Source organism: Salmo salar, chromosome ssa16 (genome assembly GCF_905237065.1).
Source record: "Salmo salar chromosome ssa16, Ssal_v3.1, whole genome shotgun sequence".
NCBI classification, from domain to species: domain Eukaryota; kingdom Metazoa; phylum Chordata; class Actinopteri; order Salmoniformes; family Salmonidae; genus Salmo; species Salmo salar.
In genome coordinates this window covers 27,836,242-27,863,536 of record NC_059457.1, presented here as the reverse complement: position 1 = coordinate 27,863,536, position 27,295 = coordinate 27,836,242, and the positions used below count along the sequence as shown (strand labels likewise).

At 44.5% G+C, this 27,295-nt stretch overlaps 1 protein-coding gene across 1 annotated transcript in view; it reads left to right on the top strand.

Annotated features, from left to right (window-relative positions):
- Window positions 1–27,295, top strand: part of LOC106573504 (talin-2) — a 140,904-nt gene that overhangs the window by 78,875 nt on the left and 34,734 nt on the right. Inside the window, 23 exon segments of the mRNA XM_045697137.1 lie at window positions 6,842–6,969; window positions 7,234–7,297; window positions 7,459–7,563; window positions 8,870–9,025; window positions 9,886–9,987; window positions 10,071–10,147; window positions 11,437–11,623; window positions 13,287–13,400; window positions 13,864–13,972; window positions 14,616–14,824; window positions 15,116–15,214; window positions 15,536–15,703; window positions 16,953–17,247; window positions 18,564–18,730; window positions 19,347–19,475; window positions 21,087–21,200; window positions 21,621–21,869; window positions 21,977–22,105; window positions 22,234–22,336; window positions 23,434–23,642; window positions 24,093–24,212; window positions 25,901–26,098; window positions 26,680–26,819. Of these exon segments, the coding sequence (XP_045553093.1) occupies window positions 6,842–6,969; window positions 7,234–7,297; window positions 7,459–7,563; window positions 8,870–9,025; window positions 9,886–9,987; window positions 10,071–10,147; window positions 11,437–11,623; window positions 13,287–13,400; window positions 13,864–13,972; window positions 14,616–14,824; window positions 15,116–15,214; window positions 15,536–15,703; window positions 16,953–17,247; window positions 18,564–18,730; window positions 19,347–19,475; window positions 21,087–21,200; window positions 21,621–21,869; window positions 21,977–22,105; window positions 22,234–22,336; window positions 23,434–23,642; window positions 24,093–24,212; window positions 25,901–26,098; window positions 26,680–26,819 (3,371 nt within the window).

The following is a 27,295-nucleotide window of genomic DNA, read 5'->3' as shown; positions in this document are numbered from 1 at the left end:
TGCACAACCCGCCTTGGCTGGATGGAACTAGTAGCCCTGTACGAGCGGGGTGCTCGTACAGGGCAGACTGGGCTGTGCAGGGGCCTGATGGTAGCCGTGCGTAGAGCGGGAGTTGGGTAGCCTGGTCCTCGGAGGCGTACCGGCGACCAGATGCGCTGCGCAGGCATCCTCCTACCAGGCTGGATGCCCGCTCTAGCACGGCACCTGCGAGGGGCTGGAATAACGCGCACCGGACTGTGCGTGCGTATGGGTGAGATAGTGCGCTCCTCAGCGAAACATAGCGCTCTCCACCCCATACGCTCCTCCATATAACCACGAGTAGCTGGCTTCCGGCTCTTCTTACGCCTTGCCAAACTACCCGTGTGCCCCCCCAAAAATTTTTCTTGGGGGTGCCTCTCGTGCTTCTCCTTCTGCGCGTACTTGGCCTCGTACCACCGCCTCTCTGCCTTGGCTGCCTCAATTTCCCACTGCGGGCGTCGATAATCCCCAGCCTGATGCCAGGGTCCGGCCCCGTCCAGAACTTCCTCCCAAGTCCACTTCTCCCGCCAGTCCAACTCGAACTCCGTCTGCTCCTTCCTCTGCTGCTTGGTCCTTTGGTGGTGGGTGATTCTGTCACGATTGTTGTCTTCGTCTTCTGACGATAATGCGAAATCGTCATCAGAAAATAACAAAAAACGAACACTCGCCAAATAAACAGTCTGGTAAGGCACAAGGCTATACACAGAATAATCACCCACACCTCACACATACAAACACACCCTAATATATGGAACTCTCAATCAAAGGCAGATAGACAACACCTGCCTTCAACTGAGAGTCCCAACCCCAATCAACCAAACATAGAAACACACAACCTAGACTAACCATAGAATACTAAACATAAACCAAAACCCGGAATTACTAAATCAAACACCCTTTACACAAAACACACCACCCCGAACCACATAAAACAAATACCCCCTGCCACGCCCTGACCAAACTACAAAACAATTAACCTTATATACTGGCCAGGACGTGACAGCTATGTTTTGCATTCAGCATCACTACGTCAAGGGAAATATAGTATTCTATCAAACAAAGATATCTGCATATATTTCAGAATGTTGTGTATCCCTGGAAAAAATCTGAATTGATGTAAACATAACAGTTTCAAAAACATAGCTGGTCCAAAAAAAGTGGTCTCTTGGCACAACTTACACCAGTTATGGGGTAAGTTGAGCATAGGCACAGGGTAAGTTGGTGATCGTGTCCTTTGACAGTGGGTGATGGTGCTGGTAAGTCAAAGTTTAGTTCATGGAATGGGGGTGTGGTATATTGTATATCTCAAATGCATGCCTACATTCAGATACACACTGAGTGTATAAAACATTAAAGACACCAGCTCCTTTCATGACATAGCCTGACCAGATGAATCCGGGTGAAAATTATGATCTCTTATTGATGTTAAATCAAATCACATTAAACTTTATTTGTCACATGCACCGAGTACAACAAGTCTAGACAAGTCCTTAACCAACAGTGCAGTTCAAGAAAGAGTTAAGAAAATATTTATCAAATAAACTAAAGTGAAAAATAATTAAAAAGTAACAGAGTAACATAACAATAATGAGGCTATATACAGGGTGTACCGGTACCGAGTCAGTGTGCGGGGCTACAGCTTAGTTGAGGTAATTTGTATATGTAGGTAGGGGTGAAGTGACTAATAAACAGCGAGTAGCAGCAGTGTACAAAACAAATGGGGAAGTGGGGTGTCAATGTAAAGTCAGGTGGTTTTGTTGTGCCCTCTTCACAACTGTCTTGTGTGGTTTGGGCCATGATAGTTCGTTGGTGATGTGGATACTAAGGAACTTGAAATTCTCGACCTGCTCCGCTACAGCCCCGTTGATATTAATGGGGGCCTGTTCAACACGCCTTTTCCTATAGTCCACGATCAGCTCCTTAGACTTGCTCACCTTGAGGGAGAGGTTGTTGTCCTGACACCACACTGCCAGTTCTCTGACGGTGAAAAATTACTGTCGTGATCAGGACTAACACTTTTGTGTCGTCAGCAAACTTAATGATGGTGTTGGAGTTGTGTGGTGGCCACGCAGTCGTGGGTGAACAGGGAGTACAGGAGGGGACTAAGTACACACCCCTGAGGGGCCCCAGAGTTGAGGATCAGCGTGGCAGACGTGTTGTTGCCAGCCCTTAGCAACTGGGGGCGGGCCGTCTGGAAGTCCAGGATCCAGTTGCAGAGGGAGGTGTTTAGTCCCAGGGTCCTTAGCTTAGGGATGAGCTTTGTTGGCACTATGGTGTGTAACGCTGAGCTGCAGTCAATTAACAGCATTCTCACATACAGTAGGTTTTCCTTTTGTCCAGGTGGGAAAGGGCAGTGTGGAGTGCGATTTGAGATTACATCATCTGTGGATCTGTTGTGACGGTATGCAAATTGGAGTGGGTCTAGGGTATCCGGGAGGATGCTGTTGATGTGAGCCATAACCAGCCTTTCAAAGCACTTCATGGCTACAGACGTGAGTGCTACGGGTCGGTAGTCATTTAGGCAGGTTACCTTAGTGTTCATGGGCACAGGAACTATGGTGGTCTGCTGGTATTGGTATTACAGACTCAGTCAGGGAGAGGTTGAAAATGTCAGTGAAGACACTTGCCAGTTGGTCCGCGCATGCTTTGAGTACAGTCCTGGTAATCCGTCTTGCCCCACGACTTTGTGAATGTTGACCTGTTAAAAGGTATTGCTCACATCGGCTACCGAGAGCGTTATCACACAGTCATCCAGAACAGCTGGTGCTCAGTGTTGCTTGCCTCGAAGCGAGCATAAAAGGCATTTAGCTCATCTGGTAGGCTCGCGTCTGGGTTTCCCTTTGTAGTCCGTAATAGTTTTCAAGCCCTGCCACAGCCGACGAGCATCAGAGCTGGTGTAGTAGGATTAAATCTTAATCCTGAATTGACACTTTGCTTGTTTGATGGTTTGTCTGAGGGCATAGCGGGATTTCTTACAAGTGTCCGGATTAGTGTCCCGCTCCTTGAAAGCGGCAGCTCTAGCCTTTAGCTCGATGCGGCTGTTGCCTGTATTCCATGGCTTCTGGTTGGGATGTGTACGTACAGTCACTGTGGGGATGACGTCGTCGATGCACTTATTGATGAAGCCGATGACTGAGGTGGTCCCGGAACATATTTCAGTCTGTGCTAGCAAAACAGTTCTGTAGTAGCATCCAGATCATCTGTCTACTTCCGTATTGAGCGAGTCACTAGTATTACCTGATTTAGTGTTTGCTTGTAAGCAGGAATAAGGAGGATATAATTATGGTCAGATTTTCCAAATGGAGGGTGGGGGGGAGCTTTGTATGCATCTCTGTGTGTGGAGTAAAGTTGGTCTAGAGCTTTTTTTTCTCCTCTGGTTGCACATGTGACATGCTGGTAAATATTTGGTTAAACTATTTTTAAGTTTGCCTGCAATAAAGTCCCCGGCCACTAGGAGCGCCACTTCTGGATGAGCATTTTCTTGTTTCCTTATGGCCTTATATAGAGTTGGTTGAGTGCGGTCTTAGTGCCAGCATCGGTCTGTGGTGGTAAATAGACAGCTACGAATAATATAGATGAGAACTATATTAGGTAGTGTGGTCTACAGCTTATCGTAAGGTTCTCTACCTCAGGTGAACAATACCTCGAGACTTCTTTAATATTAGACATCGCGCAACAGCTGTTATTGACAAATAGACACACCCCCCCACCCCTCGTCTTACCAGACGTTGTGTCTTCTCTGTTCTGCCGGTGAATGGAAAATCCCGCCAGCTCTGTTATCCATGTTGTCGTTCAGCCACGACTCAGTGAAACATAAGATATTCGTTTTTAATGTCCCATTGGTTGGATAATCGTAATTGTAGGTCATCAATTTTATCTTCCAATGATTGCATGTTAGTCAGTAGAACAGATGGCAGTGGGAGTTTACTCGCTCGCCTACGGATTCTCAGAAGGCAGCCCAACCTGCGCCCCCTTTTCCTCCGTCTTCTCTTCACACAAATTACGGGGATTTGGACCTGTTCCCGGGAAAGCAGTATATCCTTCTCGTCGGACTCGTTAAAGGAAAAAGCTTCTTACAGTTCGTGGTGAGTAATCGCTGTTCTGATGTCCAGAAGTTATTTTGGGGTCATAAGAGACGGTAGCAGCAACATTATGTACAAAATAAGTTACAATCAATGCAAAAAAACTAACAAAATAGCATAGTTGGTTAGGAGGATGTAAAACGTTCAGGAGACAGGTTAAAGAAGGATTTTTAAGCCTTGAGACAATTGAGACATGGATTGTATAGGTGTGCCGTTCAGAGGGTGAATGGGCAAGGCAAAATATTTAAGTGCCTTTGAACGTGGTATTGTAGTAGATGCCAGACACACGGTTTGTGTCAAGAACTGTAGAGTCCATGCACTTTGAGGCCACTAAGCCCATAAAACTGGTAGGCAAGATTGTTAATAATATTATACTTAGCAATTTCAGACTCCATGTCATCAGATAAGACCTTGTGTACCTCTGATATTCTATCATAGCCTCTCTTTCACACAGGTACACGTTCATTTTCTTTTTTGTCAGTGTCATTCAGTAAAAAAAATGCATCCCTTGCTGCTGCTCAAATGGACTTCTTCCCTGCTCTCACTTCCTTGGCTGCTCTCTCAAGAACCTCAAGGGGCGCTAAACCCCTGCTTGTTTTACGTTTGTATTCACAGCGCATGATGATGTATGCTCTGTGTCAATAAAAATGTATGACACATTGCCAAAAAATACTATAAAAAAATAAATACTATTATGCAACAAAATGTAATCATCATTTGAATGGGGTCTGGTGGCTATTGGCTCAATGCTATAGAACAGATAGCTCCACCCATACGGATCACGAGAGAGAGAGCCACGGAGAGAGAGAGCCACAGAGAGAGCGACGGAGAGAGCGGGCCACGGAGAGCCAGTGAGAGAGAGAGCCAGCGAGAGCCACCGAGGGAGAGGGAGCCACCGAGGGAGAGGGAGCCAGTGAGAGAGAGAGCCAGCGAGAGCCACCGAGGGAGAGGGAGCCACCGAGGGAGAGGGAGCCAGTGAGAGAGAGAGCCAGCGAGAGCCACCGAGGGAGAGGGAGCCACCGAGGGAGAGGGAGCCAGTGAGAGAGAGAGCAAGAGCCAGGGAGAGAGAGCAGAATTAGGCCGATACACACTAATTATCAAAATCCAGAAAAGAGACGTTAAATTCTACAACCACCTAAAAGGAACCGATTCCCAAACCTTCCATAACAAAGCCATCACCTACAGAGAAGAGTACCCTACACAAGATGGTCCTGGGGCTCTGTTCACAAACACAAACAGACCCCACAGAGCCCCAGGACAGCAACACAATTAGACCCAACCAAATCATAAGAAAACAAAAAGAGAATTACTTGACACATTGGAAAGGATTAACAAAAAAACGGAGAAAACTAGAATGCTATTTGGCTCTAGTACACAGTGGCAGAATACCTGACCACTGTGACTGACCCAAATGTAAGGAAAGCTTTGACTATGTACAGACTCAGTGAGCATAGCCTTGCTATTGAGAAAAATGAGGTGGAAACTGATCTGCACTTCCTAACCTCCTGCCAAATTTATGACCATATTAGAGAGACATATTTCCCACAGATTACACAGATCCACAAAGAATTAGAAAACAAACCCAATTTTGATAAACTCCCATATCTACTGGGTGAAATATCAGTGTTCCATCACAGCAGCAATATTTGTGACCTGTTGGCACAAGAAAAGGTCAACCAGTGAAGAACAAACACCATTGTAAATAGAACCCATGTTTATGTTTATTTATTTTCCCTTTTGTACTTTAACTATTTGCACATCGTTACAACACTGTATATTGACATAATATGATATTTGAAATGTATTTTGTGAGTGTAATGTTTACTGTTCATTTTTATTGTTTATTTCACTTTTGTTTATTATCTACTTCACTTGCTTTGGCAATGTTAACATATGTTTCCCATGCCAATAAAGCCCTTAAATTGAATTGAGAGCGAGTGAGTGAGAGCGACACACACACACACACACACACACACACACACACACACACACACACACACACACACACACACACACACACACACAGAAAGACATAACTGACAGGCCCCATGAGGAAACACAGGCCCCATGCTAATGCTTTGATGGACAAGACATTTAAATATAACAGATATCTTAGATTATTGGTGCAAAATGGTACTGTATATTCCAACTGAAGCCTTGATGGAAGTGTATCGAAACAGTCATTCCTGTTATGGCCGGACAGGTTGCTACATGGTTGCTATCAAGCATTATTGAGGCCTGGCAATACGTATTCATTTGGACTTTATTTAGGCCTGCAGTATGTTTTGTATATAATTTGTTCATATTGTAATAATTAAAAACCACTCAGTGAAAGTTGCTCTTTAATTTTCAAAGCAGTTTATTAATGACACATTGTGGATGCCTCTGCAATGTTGATGCAATATTCTGAGAAATGTGCATGTTTATTGACGTCTTTGTTTCTGTTAATATATCACCACTGACTGTAATGATGAGTGGTTGAGGCTGTTACATTTCATATGTTAGCGATTGTCTTGGATTGTCTTGGATTGCTACAAACTAATCTTGTTTGGCTCCTCTGAGTCCATTCATCTAAGTAAAGTGTTTATGTTGTATCCCTGCTGATGGTTTACATTTTTTTCACCTAGCAGGCACTCTTCTCTGAAGCAACTTTCAAAACAGAAAAAGCTGCATTACTGTCTAGCTTGAACTCCACTTAGACACTCTTTCTTTTCTCTCTTCTGTCTCCTTCTCTCCTCTAGGCCAGAGATGATATACTGAACGGATCCCACCCTGTTTCGTTTGATAAAGCCTGTGAGTTTGCTGGAATTCAGGCTCAGATCCAGTTTGGACCCCATGTCGAACACAAACACAAGCCTGGATTCTTAGAGTAAGTCCTCTTATCAGATATCATTAACAACAACACTATACTGTACTTTCCAACACTACTATTCTTTTAGACACTCTGTCTCAATCCTCCCATCCTAGTTTAGATGAAATCCTTCTCTTTGGGATACCCATTTGAGTGCATACAATAATGTTAACACTTGAAATATGTAGGTGCTGAGGTAAGAATGACCAAGTTTGAAAGCATGTTTTGGAAAGAGAAATGCCTCATGAGTGTAAACTTGTAAAATGTGATTGATCTCCATAGCCTGAAGGAGTTTCTACCCAAAGAGTACATCAAGCAGAGAGGGTCGGAGAAGAAAATATTTGTGGTATGTTCAGTATTGCTCAGTATGTTGTATGCGTATGGATTTATATGTTATCAAAGGGAAATAAAAAAAGCTGAATTAAAATCACTAATATTCAGAACATTTGAAAATTTTAAGTCTCTGAAAAGTTCATATTGCTGCACCTATTTCCTTCTGACCCGCAGGATCACAAATCCTGTGGAGAAATGACAGAGATTGAGTCTAAAGTGAAGTATGCGAAACTAGCAAGGTCCCTTCCGACATATGGGGTCTCCTTCTTCCTGGTGAAGGTAAGTTATAAGACGAGAGGATTGTGTTCTCCAACAGAAAGTAAACTGAAGGATTTACAATGTAAATACAGCTGACTGCAAGTTAAAGATTAGCCTTGAGAGCTGTGTGTATGCGAGCGAAAGAGAGTGAGAGAGAGATCGAAAGAGAGTGGGTGAGAGAGAGAGGTGAGGAGAGGGAGTTGGGGGTTTTAAGAGCATGATAAATAATTCATTTTAGCAGCACTCTCTCACACAGCAACCACAGCCAAAAACATAGATATACTGTAGGTAATGCACAATTTGGAAGTTTATTGCAACCTTTCATTTGTTATGTGTCACTCTTAAACCAGCTCAGTGCTTCCAGAACAAGCTTTTCATAACTGTAAGGCTCCTAAATATGATATGGAAGGAATTTAGCCTGTCTGTGATGGTGGGACTACAGCCAATAAAACCTCTCTGACAGTTCACCTGTGCTGTGAGTCCCAGACCAGAAGATGTTTCAAAACCTCACCCACCTGCTATGTCTGAAATAAAAGGTTACAGATTTAAGATACTATCTCTAGCATGTCAAACCAATTCAGATTCCAAAATCTGACTTCCTGAGTTGAATACACTGTGAACAACTTCTTGAGTAAGCAAAGACAATGAACAATTGGAATGGTTCTCTAAACATAGCTACCATGATAATCAACATAATGTTATCTGCCCTTGGATGAAAAACAATGAGTCTGTACAAGTTGCTCTAAAGCTGTTGCCTTGTTCCTGTCAAGGAGCTATACTTTTAGAACCTGACAATGAAAATATTTGCCTGGAGACGTGAAAAGGTATTTTTCAACTCCCCTGTCCCCTAACCGTTAATTGTGCGTAGTGTTCAGCATTGCTGGAGTGGAGCCAACAGTCGGCTTATGCTCTGAAGTGAGGCATAATGGATTGTGTTTGGGCAGAGAGGAGGAGGGCACTAGAGCCAGGCAGAGTCAATGTGCTGCTGCTGGTGGAAGCTCCATCCTGACGAACTGACAGCCAGGCTGAGGCACCCCTAGCAACAGAGGCCTGAGGAAGGAGGGACTGGGAATGGCCTGTTCAGCAAAACAGCAGGGAGCCCCGGTTAAACAAGCCTGAACTCTGCAAGGTCACTCCCCATCAACCCTCCTCCACTGGGGCTCCTGACTCAGGACAGACAAACAGAACAGAGCATGTGTGCTATCTATGGCACGCAGTGCTGCTCTGCTGCGGTTTTAATTTCTCTGAATAAAGAGATGCCCCCAGTGAATCATCTGTGTAGGTGTTTGACACCTATGAAAATATTGTCTTATGTCTTGTCTGTTAGGAAAAGATGAAAAGCAAGAATAAACTGGTCCCTCGGTTACTGGGGATAACCAAAGAGTCGGTGATGCGGGTAGAAGAGAAGACTAAAGACGTGGTTCAGGAGTGGCCCCTGACCACGGTGAAGAGATGGGCTGCTTCTCCCAAGAGCTTCACCCTGGTATGACCTGCCCTCCGTCTACTCCAATCCCACATTCACAGGAACACATTCCACTCTCTTGACCTCTCTTCTGTTCCTCCCATCTCCATATAGCAACATAAATAACTGCTAAATAGTATGTGTTGTTGTTACTACTTCTAATCCACAGTGTTATTGTGTTTTCTTGTCAATAAGCACTTCTTGTATATATTAGACTGTGTATATATACAAGTGATTTTACTGGAAGAATGTGAAGCACTTGGATGTTTTATTCATTTGAGTGCTTTTTCAATTTAGTATTTTGTTTGTTGTCAACATTGCTGTTTTTTGTTTCGTCTCGCTTTATTAAGCCAGACTTCACTCAACTGAATAACCCATTTAAAGATTAATAAGAAGTGCAACATACTCAAAGGTACATTTGCCAACATTGATTTGAATGATATATTACTTTGCTGTCTCACATAGGCAGCCTTTGAAGTGTGTGATATTGATATTTAAAATGTGTATTTCTCATATTTAATCAGCTCTTTGAGGACTGCAAAATCGTAGCGAAAGGTAGTCAACGTTTGTCTGTTCATTAGGAGAAGGAATGGTAAAGGTATTGCCGACATACCTTTAGTCCATTCAAAGCTTCTTTCTCAGTACTCCCACATCTTTCTGTGCTTGTGTGGATGGAAATACACTTTGTGAACTTAGAGCACAGCATGGCAAAGAGCTGTGGCATGTGAAAGTAGAAGGCCCTGGTTCAACCTTGACCTCTGAGAAAGCTGCTGTACTCCCCATACGACATACACACACTTCTCCATTTCCTAGCGGTATTACCAGGTGGACCTGTGCTGTAACTTCAGTATCTCTCCTGACTATCTGCTTGTACCCTGCAGGACTTTGGGGAGTACCAGGAGAGTTACTACTCTGTTCAGACCACAGAGGGGGAACAGATCTCTCAGCTAATTGCAGGATACATCGACATCATCCTCAAAAAGGTAAGTCATGACCAAACCAGAAATGACACTTCCCAAGTACTTTATTTTCTTTATTATGACACCTTTTGATATCCCTTCCACAGAAGCAGAGTAAGGATCGTTTTGGCTTGGAGGGAGATGAGGAGTCCACCATGCTGGAGGAATCAGTCTCTCCAAAGAAGTAAGAAAGGTTCATAATGCACATGCTAAATGGTCTTAATAGGGTGCATTCCTATTTACTTTGAGAATGCTGACCAGCCATATTCAGAGACTACAGGCTAGTTCCTCATGTGAATGTAAACCTTAGTTTAATTGTGGCATATAATCACATTTCTGCCTGCCCTGCATTACACCCCTGAGAAAAAGAACACAAAAGGAGTTAAACTGAATTTACCTATAACGTACTGTATAGTATATGTGAGATTAATGTGTTCTCTGAAACACTATCCTAGAATTCCCTCTGTCCCTCTCCTTCAGGAATGTATTAACTCTCCTGGTACTCCCGAGTGGCGCAACTGCATCGTAGTGCGAGAGGTGTCACTACAGACCCTGGTTCGATCCCGGGCTGTATCACAACTGGCCGTGATTGGGAGTCCCTTAGGGCGGCGCACAATTGGCCCAGTGTCATCTGGGTTAGGGTTTGGCCAGGGTAGGCCGTCATTGTAAAATAGGAATTTGTTCTTAACTGACTTGCCTAGTTAAATAAGAAATGTTAGCTTTTCATTATTCCTAACCTCCATAAGAAAAAGACCCCAGGGCAAGACGGTTATATTATTCTGCCCAAAAAAAGAAATCATCAGGAAGACATTCATTAAGATATTGTGTTCTTGGAAGTATTTGTCATTTATTTTTTTTGATCCCAGTTGCCTAGTTTTCCTCCTGGCCTGCAGCCAGACTCCTAAAGACTCCATAATACAGATGGACTCTTGTCCTGTTATGCCGAATCCAGACACCGGTTGTTATTGGAAACCTGCTTGTCTCATAGCGGATCCTGCTGTGATAGACACTGGGTATCATATCACTCCCTGCTGTTTAGGTGCCAATGGACTCATGTTTTTGTTCTCAGCACAGAACATAATTGCTGCCTCTCAAAATAAGCAGTAATTAACCAATAGTGAGTGTGGCATCTGTTTACAAGGGCAGGAAAACAGCACTTTTCATGTCTTTCAGTGCCTATCGTCTCTAACTCACTATAATGGTTTTGGTACTACTGTCCCATTGTTAGGGAGAAAATACTGAGCATCGACTTCGACCTTGTCAGAGGTTGTCCTGTAAAGGTCCGAATCTCTCTCTCTCTCTCTTTCTCTCTTTTTCTCTTTCTCTTTCCATCTTTCTTTCTTTCTCTCTCTCTCTCTCTCTCTCTCTTTCCATCTCTCTCTCTCTCTCTCTCTTTCCATCTCTTTCCATCTCTCTCTCTCTTTCCATCTCTCTCTCTCTTTCCATCTCTCTCTCCCTCCTTCCCTCATCCAGGTCCACCATCCTACAGCAGCAGTTCAACAGGGTGGGTCGTGTGGAGCATGGTTCGGTAGCACTGCCAGGTATCATCCGCTCTGGGTCCATCGGCGGCCCTGACAACACTTTCAACATGGGCACCATGCCCTCTGCCCAGCAGCAGATCACCACAGGGCAGATGCACAGAGGACACATGCCCCCACTGGTGAGCATGCCCCTGGCAACCATGCCAATGACACACAGTAGGAGCAGTGATGTGCAGAGAACCTTGCTTACACCATCACTATCTACGATGTTTGTGTATAAAAATCTGTACGTTCTGTGTGTACAAGTCGGAAGTTTCCATGTGCTTAGATTGGAGTCATTAAAATTGTTTTTCAACCACTCCACAAATTTGTTGTTAACAAACTATAGTTTTGGCAAGTAGGTTAGGACATCTACTTTGTGCATGACACATGTAGTTTTTCCAACAATTGTTTACAGACAGATTATTTCACTTATAATTCTCTGTATCACAATTCCAGAGGGTCAGAGGTTCACATACACTAAGTTGGCTGTGCTTTTAAACAGCTTGGAAAATTCCAGAAAATTATGTCATGGCTTTAGAAGCTTCTGAAATCATTTGAGTCAATTGGAGGTGTACCTGTGGATGTATTTCAAGGCCTACCTTCAAACTCAGTACCTCTTTGCTTGACATCATGGTAAAATCAAAAGAAATCAGCCAAGACCTCAGAAAATAAATTGTAGACCTTCACAAGTCTGGTTCATCCTTGGGAGCAATTTCCAAATGCCTGAAGGTACCACGTTCATCTGTGCAAACAGTAGTACGCAAGTATAAACACGATGGGACCACGCAGCCGTCATACTGCTCAGGAAGGAGACGCGTTCTGTCTCCTAGAGATGAACGTACTTTGGTGCGAAAAGTGCAAATCAATCCTAGAACAACACCTCAGCAAGGAAGAAGCCTCTGCTCCAAAACCACCATAAAAAAGCCAGGCTACGGTTTGCAACTGCACATGGGGACAAAGATCATACTTTTTGTAGAAATGTCCTCTGGTCTGATGAAACGAAAATATAACTGTTTGGCCATAATGACCATTGTTATGTTTAGAGGAAAAAGGGAGATGCTTGCAAGCCGAAGAACACCATCCCAACTGTGAAGCATGGGGGTGGCAGCATCATGTTGTTGGGGTGCTTTGCTGCAGGAGGGACTGGTGCACTTCACAAAATAGATGGTAACATGAGGGAGGAAAATTATGTGGATATATTGAAGCAACATCTCAAGACATCAGTCAGGAAGTTAAATCTTGGTCGCAAATCGGTCTTCCAAATGGACAATGACCCCAAGCATACTTCCAAAGTTGTGGCAAAATGGCTTAAGGACAACAAAGTCAAGGTTTTGGAGTGGCCATCACAAAGCCCTGACCTCAATCCTATATAAAATGTGTGAGCAGAACTGAAAAAGTGTGTGCATGTAAGGAGGCCTACAAACCTGACACTGTTACATCAGCTCTGTCAGGAGGAATGGGCCAGAATTCACCCAACTTATTGTGGGAAGCTTGTGAAAGGCTACCCGAAACGTTTGACACAAGTTAAACAATTTAAAGTGAATGCTACCAAATACTAATTGAGTGTGTGAGAACTTCTGACCCACTTGGAATGTGATGAAAGAAATCAAAGCTGAAATAAATCATTCTCTCCACTATTATTCTGACATTTCACATTCTTAAAATAAAGTGGTGATCCTAACTGACCTAAAACAGGGAATTTTTACCAGGATTAAATGTCAGGAATTGTGAAAAACTGAGTTGAAATGTATTTGGCTAAGGTGTATGTAAACTTCCAACTTCAACTGTATGTATTGTCAGAGCTTGGCCCAGCAGGCCCTGATGGGGACCATTAACACCAGTATGCAGGCGGTGCAGCAGGCCCAGGCTGATCTGGGGGAGGTAGATAACCTGCCTCCACTGGGCCAGGACATGGTGAGTTCCCACCTCCATTTACAAGACTAATCCCTTTATACACAACAGCCACTAAATCTCACCATTCAAGACTCAGAACGTTTTGGTCCATGCATCCTGGTCAGTGAAGATTAATTTGTTATTTGAGTGTGTTTTTGGAAAATATATTAAATTATTAATCCCATTGAATGTATATTTTTTTTTTAGATGCAATTTTGGCGTTTTCCCTCTGTTGATTTGCTAAGTGTAGAGAAGCTCAGAGTTTTTTTTTTTTTAAGTCCATTTGAACTCCCATGTGTAATTAGGTGGTGGAAATTGACTGTAAATATGGAAGATGTACTTTAAAGCTCGAGACTGGTGCTTCAAAAGCTGTAGGAATTGTGAAGAAGCCCAGTCCTTTAATCACTGATAGTAAAGTTTATCTGGGTTGAAAATCTCCCACTGTGATGAAAGCCAACACCCATCCTTCTCCCTCTCCTGAAAGGCGTCCAGAGTTTGGGTTCAGAACAAAGTGGATGAGTCCAAACATGAAATCCACTCTCAAGTAGATGCCATAACCGCTGGAACGGCATCTGTGGTCAATCTTACAGCAGGTGAGTGCATGAGGTTACCTACTGACATGTTGAGTTTTCTGTTATTTTTGCACTGGAATCCTTTTCTTACAAAGGCCTCTAGTCCTAGCTTGAGAGAAAAAAAGAATAGGCGCTCATCTTCAAGGGCAAAACCCATAGGGATAGAATCAATACACACATTTTCCTAGCCAATGTGGAGCGCCCAGAGAGGAGGGGCTCTGAGTTCCCTTTACATAATGGAGCATTTACCATTTGCCATAATACATTTTTCCATTGATGGAATAAATAGTTAGCGTGTTGTCTTGAATCTGAACTGGCTGGCAGCCTCTCCCTGCCTCCTGGCTGGAGCTGTGCCATTCTGCTCCACACTGCTCCCTGCCAGCTGTTCGATACGTTTTCATCTGTTGGATGGCACTGAGGCTCCCTGTTATCATCCAGTAGAACCTTTTACCTCTCCACAAATAACTATCACGTCTCTCTTTCTCTGTACTTATCTCCGCTGTACCATATCCAATGTGTTTTCATTATGATCGTGACACGGATGTGTGTATTATAACACCACCCAGGTTGCTGATTGTAGTTTGGGCTGAGAGAGAAGAGACTGTGTCAGAGGTAGAGCAGAAGGCACTGGAAAGGGTTAATAAGGACTTTCTCTCTTCCCTAGGTGACCCCACAGACACAGACTACACAGCGGTGGGCTGTGCTATCACCACCATCTCCTCCAACCTGACAGAGATGTCTAGGGGGGTGAAGCTGCTGGCAGCGCTGGTGGAGGACCAGGTGGGCAGCGGGCAGAACCTGATGGGAGCTGCCAGGACCCTGACAGGGGCCGTCTCTGACCTGCTCAGGTCTGTTGAGCCAGCGGCTGGAGAGGTACAGACACAACACAGCACTGTTCTACCCATCACATCTGTTCTATTCTCCTTATACACATGTATTGATGTGTACTGCCTTTTTAACAAATCCACTAGTCTGTTTCTATAGTATGTTTTTTAAAACAGTTGAAGGACACAATAATTATGTGTCCTGTAGATATAATCATTGGGAGCTGTTTTGATTTGTGATGTGAACTGTGTCTGAGAGCAGCCAAGTGCTGTGATTGGTCTGTGGTGCCGCGGTGGGGTCAGTGTTGTGAATGTGGTGATGTCATCCTCTCCCATGCAGCCCAGACAGACGGTGCTGACTGCAGCAGGAAGTATAGGCCAGGCCAGCGGGGACCTGCTGCGTCACATGGGGGAGGGCGAGACTGACGAGAGGTTCCAGGTTGGACTGCACTTTACTCACTGTTTCTATAGTTCCGCCTCCAAACAGGAAAACACGCATGTTCCCAGTTCCTGTTTAAAGCTGCACACACACTTATGTAACGGTATCAGGCTTTGTTTTCTTTAGCTATTGTAATTGAGTGGACAGCAAATCCCTCACTAGAGAATGCCTGTATTTCTACTGTTTCTGCATACTGACTATACAGCTGTATAGCTACCAGAGTTGAGACCACATAATGGAAATGTCCTTATTCAGTCCGTCCAGTCACGTTTTCTTAGCTCTGCTGTGGCTCAGTGAGTGAAGGTGATGAATGTGTTTCAGGACATTCTGATGAGCCTGGCCAAAGCAGTGGCCAATGCAGCTGCCATGATGGTTCTCAAGGCCAAGAACGTGGCCCAAGTGGCAGAGGACACGGTGCTGCAGAACCGAGTGATTGCAGCAGCTACTCGGTGTGCCCTGTCCACTTCACAGTTGGTGGCCTGCACCAAGGTACTGCTCCAACTGACGCCCACACCCCTGTTCCCTGTCTCCTGTAGCCATGGAGGACAGCTCAGGACAAGGACTGGTGATAGGAGAAGAGCTGGCTTACTGAACTGAAATGGCTGTTTGTTCTATCTCTTGATTTCCGGCACAGACTATACCCTATTCTAAATTAGTTATGTCAAGAATAGCATTATCAGTCTTGTACACACCTAAATGTGTCCCGAGGCCAGTGGTCAACAACCGCTTGATCGCGATCGACCTCCAAAGCATTCCTAATTGCTCACCAAACATTTCTTTAAGAAACCCAACGATAAAGCCTGGCATTCCTATTTCGTCTCGCGCTGTTGGTGGTAGGTGCACCATATTCAGCTACCGGGTAGGCGAAGTGTTCCCATTTTGATCCATTTCATGTCTGAAGATAATTAATTCTGCCTTCCTTGTGGGCCCGGAGAGCAAATCAGTGCACCTATTGGTCTACCACTAGCCAATCTGATACACCAGATTACAGTCTGCAGCTTCCTCAAGCTCACAGCAAAGTTGAAACAGTGACATTTTTTAACTTTTTCAACCATGGCTAGAGAGAAAAGCTGCTGTTTCTATGGGTTAGTTAATGTTTAAGATGTGCTACAACCAGCGCTGCAATGAATGAGTAGGAAAGTGTATCGATAGGCTTACGTTGTTATTATTAGCAGCTTGGGTCTTTTTTTATATTGAGTAATATCAGTCTCAGCGGAGGGAGGGAGAGCAGAGTGACGTTGAGAGGCGGACCCTCTGCTGCTCTCTCCCTCTGCTGAGAGTCACCATCAGATGCATTGCAGGAACAAGCCCAGTTAAATAAATCAAAAAGCAAATGATTTAAATGTATGCTCACTCAGCTGTGCCTCACAAGTAATACAACAACTGATCTATTATTGGTGTGATCATATAAGTTTTGAAATATAATTTATAAATGGTCTAAGAAGAACAGCAATGCAATGGCATGGCAATTCAACCATTGCCAATATGTAGTGATAATGTATTGAGCATATAGCCTACTGCACAAACCTCATTGCTACAGAACTGTTTTTAATAGGTTAATGTTGCATAGGCTTTTTATTTTTTTAATTATCTGAGTGATATATCTTGGCTTGCATTTTGACTCCGAAAGTGATCTTGACTCAAAGGTTGTTGACCACTGCCCTAGGCCTAGCATCTCAGAATGTGTTGTATTTTGAGAGTGGCCACTAGAGGTTGACTGTGGACTTTGTTCGTCCAGGTGGTGAGCCCCACCATCAGTTCCCCGGTGTGCCAGGAGCAGCTGGTTGAGGCAGGGAAGCTGGTGGACCGCTCGGTGGAGAGCTGTGTCAAGGCCTGTCTGGCAGCCACAGACGAAGGTGAGCTGCTGAAGCAGGTGGGTGCCGCGGCCAACACGGTGAGCCAGGCACTCAGTGACCTGCTGCAGCACGTACGCCACTATGCCAGCTGTGGTGAGCCCATCGGACGCTACGACCAGGCCACAGACACCATCATGACCGTCACTGAGAGCATCTTCACCTCCATGGGAGACGCAGGTGAGCTCTGGGAGAGGATGGGGAGGGGCGGGTAGGGGTGATAAGGGGAGAGACTGTTGTAGTGCGGAGGGAAGGGAAGTGGTTGATAACTATTTTGGTGGTGGTGGTGAGAGAACCTTTCACTCTTTTGATTAATCTTGTAAGCATTTTCACATTCCTAGCCAGTTCTTGCATCCAGCAGTTTGAGTTTAAAAACTTTAGGTAGCTATTATCCAAGGACTTAGTAAGTAAGAATTATCACTCAAGTAGGTACCAGTATCTAGCCTGTGTTTCTTGTCTTTTTTTCTCAAGACTTTCACTGGGGTTGTTTCCATGTATTTTGACTGAATGGGACCAAAGATGTTGTCAGGTTATGGTTTATATTAACTGACCTTCAAAACCCTGCTGTTGAAACATTTTCAAAGCCTGAAGTATTTGTTATGGTTCAGCCATGAGTCTGAAGAATTCTTAACCCCAGCCAATCCTCAAGGGGTTGTAGAAAACATGTCATTGAAAACCACTACAGAGCTTCAAATCTGGTCTCAATCACTGTTCAATGGGGCTTTGAAACTTAAAAGAAAACATATGACCTGAACATTTTTGGAGGGCTAAAGGGATACATCGAGATTTTGGCAATGAGGCCTTTTATCTACTTCACCAGTCAGATGAACCTGTGGATATCATTTGTATGTTTCTGTGTCCAGTATGACAGAAGTTGGAGGTAGCTTCGTAAGCCAGTGCTACCTAGCGTTAGCGCAATGACTGGAAGTCTATGGTATCTGCTGGGGAAGTAGATAAAGGGCCTCGTTGACAAAGTCCCGAAGTATCCCTTTAACACTCTGACTTTCATAAATTATTGTTAAAAAAAATTGCTGTAATTCAGCCAAGTATCCTTAAAAGATCCCATTTCACTGACCATTTTGTCTGTAAATACTGTGGGATGTAAAGTAGCCTAGATGTGTTTTATAGTCTTCTCTCTAGTTATTTCTAGCTGTAGGCGAGTGTTTTTTTTATAGGCTGGCTGGGGAAATATGGTAGCTTCTAAACAGCACTATAGCAGCTGTCTCCTCCTTTTCTGTGCATTTTTGTGAAGGAGTAAAGAAAGATATTTTTTAATATCCAGAATGGAGAATGCCAAAGAGAAAGTGCTGTGATACTGTGAGTACGATACCAGAAGGTGAAAAGGAAGCCGTGTAGTGTATTGTGTGAGGCCCAATGAGGGATCAGCATTCAGAGAATAATCTAGGCCATGTTTCTGTGGTGATAGCACAGTGGGGAGGTATTGATGTCTCTCTCTTTTCTCTCTGATCGCTCTCTTTCTCTGTGACTGTGTGTAGGGGAGATGGTGCGTCAGGCCAGGGTGCTGGCTCAGGCCACGTCGGACCTTGTCAATGCCATGAGGTCAGACGCTGAGGCTGAGGTTGACGTGGACAACTCTAAGAAGCTGCTAGCAGCAGCTAAACTCCTGGCTGATGCCACAGCCAGGATGGTAGAAGCTGCTAAGGTACTAAGACGGACGACCACTACACTGTACTTATTATAATCCTAGGAAGGAATAGTGTATGCCATTTAGTTTACGATATGTCATGTTAGTGTGATATCATTTGATGGAAAGGAGATATTCCTGCTGTAGTCTGGGCCATTGCGTCTCTTTAGAGCTGAAATAATGAAAGTGCAGGACCAATGGTTCTTAATAAGCCCATGGCGCTGTAGACAAGTATAAATGAGCAGGATATTATCTATGTGAAAACGCCAGGCAAGTGAAACGTGTGACACATTCATCACGAATCCACTGCCGTTACAAAGAAGAAATGGGAATCTTGCACTGACGGTTTCCTTGGAAACTGTCAGAAAACAGACAGAGCCTAATGCCTCTGCATTTAATATACAGTCACAGTGTTGGGGAAATGTTTAGAGTGCCACTGAGACTATGAGAGAGGTTTTGATATTCCCTTTGCCGCTGCAGAACTACGATTGTATTTAGTGGTGTTTTTGCTTGCAAGCAACTAAACGCCACTAAATACAATCGTAGTTCTGCAGTGGCAAAGGGAATATCAAACCCTCTCTCATTTCTGCCTGCGTGCTTGTGTGTATGTCTGTGTGTGCATGTCTGTGAACAGGGGGCTGCAGCGTACCCAGAAAACGAGGACCAGCAGCAGAGGCTGAGAGAGGCTGCGGAGGGGTTACGCGTTGCCACGAACGCTGCAGCTCAAAACGCCATCAAAAAGAAGCTGGTCAACAGGCTGGAGGTGGGTGGAGGGACAATGACAGCACATTGTAACCGTTGTGCTACCACTGAGACCCTGTCCTGCTGTAGTTTTGTAGCAATCAGCATTCGTCCTTCTTCACAAACCCCAGAAGTCCATCCAACACCATGACACACCATTAAAGAGGAGACTGTGTCAGATAGACCTACCTAGATCTATGTGAAGATGGATGGATCTCCAACCCCAAGCCTTGGGAAGTGCATAGAAAAAGGCTGAAATAATTTTGAATTAATTTGCACAAATGAGGCATATTTAGCATATTCTCTACATTATTTATTATCCTGCAGCAGAAGATGTGAAGTCCATTAGTTGTGTGAATGAGTTAATTGTAGTGTAAAGGTTTAGCCCTTAGTATTTATCAGTCCCTAATGACAAGACCCTCATTTGGAGCTTCCACTGCTCACTAACCCAAGGCTGGAATCAGTTTGTTATCATAGATGCACATCTCTCTCTCTGTCTCTGTAGCCTGTGATAGTAATGAGTTACACCCCAAACAGGATACAGAGATAATAAAAACCATTTAGAATGTAATGGGTTTAGATTAACTGAGAGCACACCTCCACCTGCCCATTCATATGGCTGAAATCTCTCCTACTGATCACCTAAATCTTTATATCTGTTTAGGATTCAACACATGGCCATTTGTGTTGTATTCTTCCCAGCATGCTGTGCTCTTGGGAGCATAATAAATGTAATCTGTATGTTTCACCAGCAAGAAAGGAATTCTCTCTCTGTCTCTCTCTCTGTCTCTCTCTCTGTCTCTCTCTCTGTCTCTCTCTCTCTGTCTCTCTCTCTGTCTCTCTCTCTGTCTCTCTCTCTGTCTCTCTCTCTGTCTCTCTCTGTGTCTCTCTCTGTGTCTCTCTCTGTGTCTCTCTCTGTGTCTCTCTCTGTGTCTCTCTCTGTCTCTCTGTCTCTTTCTCTGTGTCTTTCTCTGTGTCTCTCTCTGTGTCTCTCTCTGTGTCTCTCTCTGTGTCTCTCTCTGTGTCTCTCTCTGTGTCTCTCTCTGTGTCTCTCTCTGTGTCTCTCTCTCTGTCTCTCTCTCTGTCTCTCTCTCTGTGTCTCTACCACTCATCTCCATCCACTCCTCTAGCGTTTTACGTTGTGCTGTCTGTTTGTTTTCCCAAGGACAAAGATAGCATTGTTGTTCAGGTTCTTGTTTCATCCTCCATCCTTCCGCCCACAAAACTTGGAATGTCTTTCCTCTTGCCACTTTCCATTTTGTTTACACTTCAAAGGAAGTCACCTCTGTGTGGATTAATGGAAGTAGAAAACATGTATTGTACAGTGCTTATGTATTTTATGAATTGTCAACATTGCATGTTGAGACAATGTGGTACTCGTCCCAAAATACAGTAGTATGAAAGGTTCAATGACTTGGATTTCACAAAAAGTCTTCCTTTTTTGTCAGGTGGCGATGTCCACTGGGAAATTCTGAAATAACTCTTTAGCTTAGTTTGTGACTGCCCCTATTTAGTTTGAGAAGCTCAATCTGATACGGTATACAAGTAGTACACTACCCTCATCTATTTATCTGATGTAAGCCATTTACCCACAATAAACCTCTGTCAATATATCTCTCTGTTTCTGGAACAGATTGCTGCTAAGCAGGCTGCGGCTGCTGCTACTCAGACCATCGCAGCTGCCCAGAACGCTGCTGCATCCAATAAGAACACTGCCTCTCATCAACAACTAGTACACAGCTGCAAGGTACAGTAATATTGACCCACAGCAAACAAGATCACTCTTGGATCACTCTGATGAAATACCTACAGATGTAGGATCTTAATTTGACTTATATTGTCATAGCAAAATAATCCTGAAGCAACAGGATTTGAAAGTTTAGTCCATAATGTTGCTTGATCGGTGGTTAGGCTATTAGCTATTAGGCTACATGAAAAGTGCAATATGGTTAATATAATTGTGTGTTAGTATGGGTTTTCAGTTAATTTATGTAAATGACGAAGCTCATCTGCATTTCAATCTCAGCAACTAAAGAGTGATCAAATTAAGATCCTACATCTGTACAGTATTGAACCAATACTATCACTAGCCGGTTGCTATATTGGCAGCATTTATATTGCCGATTTTCATTACATTGGTTTAATCAAATGATATGTGTACTTGTAGGCAGTGGCAGACCACATCCCTCAGCTGGTCCAGGGGATGAGGAGTAACCAGGCCCAGCCAGAGGAGCTCAGTTCCCAGCTAGCGCTCATCATGGCCAGCCAGAGCTTCCTACAGCCTGGCAGTAAGATGGTGACGTCTGCAAAGTCAACCGTCCCCACAGTGACAGACCAGGCTGCAGCGATGCAACTTGGCCAATGTGCCAAGAACCTGGCCACCTGCCTAGCTGAGTTGCGGACAGCCACCCAAAAGGTAAGTCCTTTAACCCCCTATCCACAGCTACTGAAGGTCATGTTTTCATACAGCTCAGACATCCTCTGGACTGTGTGAGAAAGGTTTGTGTCTGTGTGCTTCTGCAGGCCCATGAAGCCTGTGGCCCACTGGAGATAGACTATGCCCTCAATGCTGTCCAAACTCTGAGGAGTGAGCTTCAAGATGCCAGGATGGCTGCACACGATGGGCAGCTCAAACCACTTCCTGGGGAATCGGTCAGTACATTAGCATAACCAAATCCATTATAGAGCATTTGGAATACAGTGATTTGCGCCAATCATGCAAAGCAAATCTGCAGATGTGTGAGAAGGCGTGACATTGTGCTCATGTGTCGTCCCTACAGCTAGAGAAGTGTGCCCAGGACCTGGGTAGTACCTCCAAGGCTGTTGGCTCCTCCATGGCTCAGCTGCTGACCTGTGCTGCCCAGGGCAATGAGCACTACACAGGTAGGAGTTCAAACAGAGAGAGAGTGCACTGCAAATGATTGAGCAGTACAAGAGAAATGTTTACCTAAACTCAAGGCAGACTTCATTGAGTGTCTGGGATTTTGGTTAGATAGTGCAAACTGTTCCTAATATCATCTAATACTATGAGACGATCAGCTAAAGGGTCCCAGTAAAGCTCTACCAAGTGGGGTGAAAGAGGATAAAGTAGGCAGCAGAAACCCTGACAGGCATTCACTTTCCCTCCAACTAGTAGATGCACAAGTGTAATTCATTTCTTGATTTAGTGATGTTATCACTATTGCCTATGAGGGAGGAATAAACCCGACTGGGTTCTGCTGCAAAGCCGGGCATTTTCTTTAGCCTCCATTCTAGCTCCATTTAGTCTCTCAGGAGAATTGATAAAGACACATTTTTGAATAGTGTATTCTAACAATGGCTCCTCCTGCCCTCCCAGGCTGGGCTGCTTCACGCTGTGGCTCAGGGTGCTTCTCTCTCTCTCTCTCTCTCGCTCTCTCTCGCTCTCTCTCGCTCTCTCGCTCTCTCATTCATCTTATTTTCACTAGATTTAACATTCCATCAGCAATGGGCTCCACTCGGCTGGATAATGCAATTTGATGCGATTTGCTGCATTTCCTCATCTCTGCTTTGTGTGTAATAAGTAAAGCCCCAATCCCACATGGTGCCTCGTTCTCCTATCTAACTCATTTGTTTTAACAACAGGGGTGCTTTAAGTTGGGCTCACCGTGCTGTTCCTACTGTTCAGTTACACATTACCAACAACTCTTTCTATTCATTCTGAGCACTAAAGCTGCACCCCTGAATGTGTGTGTGTACATATTTTTGTGTAAGGACATATTTAGTGAAGGGATAATGAGATTGAAATGAGGTAGGATTCAGCTTGGAGTTTGGCTAGTGAATAAATCATGATGTAGCTAGCCAGAGGCAGAGTAGGTTGTTTAGCTCCATCTTAAAGAACAATAATGAGGCACAGTGGGACGTTGGCACCAGGTTTTCCATCATTATTTCCTGGACTAGCTTTGTTATTCCAACTCCAACACTTCCACTTCCTTCCATGTCTGTCTGTCTGTTGTGTGTAGGCGTAGCTGCCAGGGAGACGGCCCAGGCCTTAAGGACATTGGCCCAGGCAGCCAGAGGTGTGGCGGCCAGCACCAAGGAACCCCAATCTGCGGCGGCCATGTTGGATTCTGCCCAGTACGTCATGGAGGGATCTGCCATGCTCATCCATGAGGCCCACCAGGCCCTGGTCTCCCCAGGCGATGCAGAGAGTCAGCAGAGGCTAGCACAGGTGAGGAACTTGCTGACTGACTGTATTGACATCTTACTCCTAGACAATTGGGTTCGTGTTCCAAGCACAGTGTTTTCTGTCAGGCTCTTTCCTCTCCTCTGCTCTCTGGCTGATAACCGATTTGTAAACACTGCTACTCTCCATAACAATTATCTGCTTTAAGTGTTGCCATTTTCTTTCCTCTGTCTCCTGCTTAGCGATCCTCTCACAGGAACGCTAGCTGCCGGAAAACTGCTTATTTGCAGCAGTGCCCTTTGGGAGATAAACATATTGGTTGGCATATGTCTGTGACAGTAGCATAAATTAGTGACATGGATTGTCGTTCTCCGCTTGTAGGCTGATTTGCATTTGAAATGTTTTTCCTTTTCATAGCTGTGCCCAAGTACTGTGGAAAATTGTTAGAATCCGTAATATCAGCATACTGACAGGCTTATCTGTGCTGTGTTTCAGGTGGCCAGGGCAGTGTCCCACTCTCTGAATAACTGTGTCAACTGCCTGCCTGGCCAGAAGGATGTGGACATGGCCCTGAGAAGCATCGGAGAGGCCAGCAAGAAACTGCTGGTGGACACTGTGAGTCCTGCTGCCAGATGCGCGAGGCTGCAGTTTGGAGTGTTGATGTGTTATACACAACCTAAATATAAGGGGTTATAGAAGAGCATGGCAATGCTGTCCTTAACACACAGATGTCTCACATCTATTCAGGGCAAATTCTAACAAACATAAGACCAAATACAATATGGATTATGATCTGCAGCCATTTTTATTTATTTCTCGGTAACAATTAAGTGCCTGTTTTCAAGTATTGTTTTTAATTAAAATGGTCAAAAAGAAACAAAAATAGCTTCTTAGCGAAGAGAAATTTCTCAAGCAAAAATGTTGCTAGGACTGTCTAGGAGTGGTCTGAGTGGGAAGGGGGAAACTGAAAACTAGCTGTTATTGGCAGAGAGGTTTGGAACGGTCTTTCTTATTGGTCTTTTAACTAATCAGGCAGGCCAAAACACCATCGCAGCAAAACAGGCTTAAATGTCAAGCGGTCTTTTCAAATGCTCTTAAAACTAAAAGGGCATTATCATATTTTTCACAATTTCACAGTGTTATTCAAATCAAACTTTATTTGTCACATGCGCCGAATACAACAAGTGTAGACCTTACCGTGAAATGCTTCCTTACAAGCCCTTAACCAACAGTGCAGTTCAAGAAAGAGTTAAGAAATGATTTACCAAATAAACTAAAGTAAATAATAATAAAAAGTAACACAATAACATAACATTAACGAGGCTATATACAGGGGGTATGGGTACCGAGTCAGTGTGCGGGGGTACAGGTTAGTTGAGGTAATTTGTACATGTAGGTAGGGGTGAAGTGACTATGCATAGATAATAAACCGCGAGTAGCAGCAGTGTACAAAACAAATGGAGTGTGGGGGTCAATGTAATAGTCCAGTGGCCATTTGATTAATTGTTCAGCAGTCTTATGGCTTGGCGGTAGAAGCTGTTAAGGAGGCTTTTGGTCCTAGACTTGGCGCTCCGGTACCGCTTGCCATGCGGTAGCAGAGAAAACAGTCTATGACTTGGTCGACTGGAGTCTCTGACAATGGGCTTTCCTCTTTCCTTTCCTTCCAACCTCATATTGTGGAAATTTATATTCACAACTGAATGCATTCAACCAAAATGTGTCTTCCACATTTAACCCAACCCCTCAAACACAGGACAATCACGTTTATTTATTTGTAAAACTGAAAAAAATATTTTGTGATATCCAATTGGTAGTGACAGTCTTGTCACATCGCTGCAACTCCCGTACAGACTCGGGAGAGGCAAAGGTCAAGAGCCATGCATCCTGTTCACTTAACCCGGAAGCCAGTCACACCAATGTGTCAGAGGACACACCGTACAACTGGCGACTGAAGTCAGCGTGCATGCACCCGGCCCGCCACAAGGAGTCGCTAGAGCGCGATGGGACAAGGACATCCCGGCCGGCCAAACCCTCCCCTAACCCGGACGATGCTAGGCCAATTGTGCGCCGCCTCATGGGTCTCCCCAGCCTGGGATCGAACCCGGGTCTGTAGGGACACCTCAAGCACTGCGATGTAGTGCCTTATCTGCTGCGCCACTCGGGAGGCCCCGACAATCACGTTGTTGACTTGACTGGGCCTTTAATGTTACACATTATACTGATAATGAGTACTTACAGTATGTACTCATAGTGAGAAGGAGTACTGAGGCCTACAGTTGTGTTTCTCTTCTGTGTGTCTCCAGCTCCCTACATGCAGTAAGTCCTTCCAGGAGGCTCAGAGTGAGCTAAACCATACTGCAGCTGAGCTCAACCACTCCGCAGGGGACGTGGTCCACTCCTCCCGGGGTACCAGCAGCCAGCTGGCCATGGCTTCTGGGAAATTCAGCGAGGACTTTGACGAGTTCTTGGACACTGGCATTGAGATGGCCGGACACACTCAAGTAGGTATCATTAACTGTTGAAGATCCCAACAGCCCCATATATGTGATTTGTCTCCCTGTGAAACAAATGTGGATAAATGTTACAACGCCTGATTATACGGTTGGTAGACAGTTTAGGATAAAATGAAAATGCCTCTGAGGGAGTCAAATGTTGAGTGATTTCAATTTTTTTCTGTCACTTGAGCACTTAAGCTATTTAGATGTATTTGTTAATTAGACCTTTTCATCTAATTCACGTAGGTACATGATTATCCCCGAGAGCACTAACACAGTCAGATGTAAGGAGATGTTTGATGATCTTGTTCTGGTTATTTTGCTAATTAATTTGGATAGATCGTGTGAGAGTGCAGTTGATGTAGCATGACACACAGGCCTTAATCCGGTTGAAAGGGAATTGGCTGTCTGAGGTGGGGAACACGGTTCACCTGATGTCAATTTCATAGGCCATTCGAGAGCATAGACGTGTAACCGTGTGACAATAAGTACAGTTTCATTTTCCTGGAAAGAGGTGTCTCGAATAAAATGTCAACAAATGTTTCTTGAAGAAACAGCTGAGTTGTATCGTGACGTTGTCTTTGTAGTGCCAAGAGGACCAAATCGAAGTGATTGGCAACCTGAAGAACATCTCCATGGCATCCAGCAAGCTCCTTCTGGCAGCCAAGTCCCTGTCAGTGGATCCTGGAGCAGCTAACGCCAAGAACCTGTTAGCTGCTGCAGCAAGGTGAGGCCACTCAATATGGAGTTGAATGGCATTGTGTAAGGATGTCACAAGCTAGTGAGTATAAGGACGGTCTACGTTTGCACAATGTAAGAGTGTAAGGAGTGGCTATAGTTAGCCAGTTAGAACAAAAACATACTCAATATTCAGAGCCATTCTGATCCAGTTTCCAATCAAAGCCACCCATGGTACATTCCCATGTACTGCAACATCTCTGCTGTGACTGTGGTTGTATGGCCCTCCTCACAGCATGCTGCTAGGCTGAGAGGTAGACAGAGATAGTAGGGCAGAATCCCTCCTGCTGGAGACATGGCAGGCAGCTGGCCGTACTGGGCTTTTAGCCTGACTGACTTCCCTCTCTTTAATTAGGCAGATGGATGGAAGCCATGGCTGGAGCTTGTCTGTGATCACTGAGGCTGAGCGCAGCCTCGACACTCCTGTGCAGTGTTAGGTTGTCACAGGGAGATGGAGGCAATGGG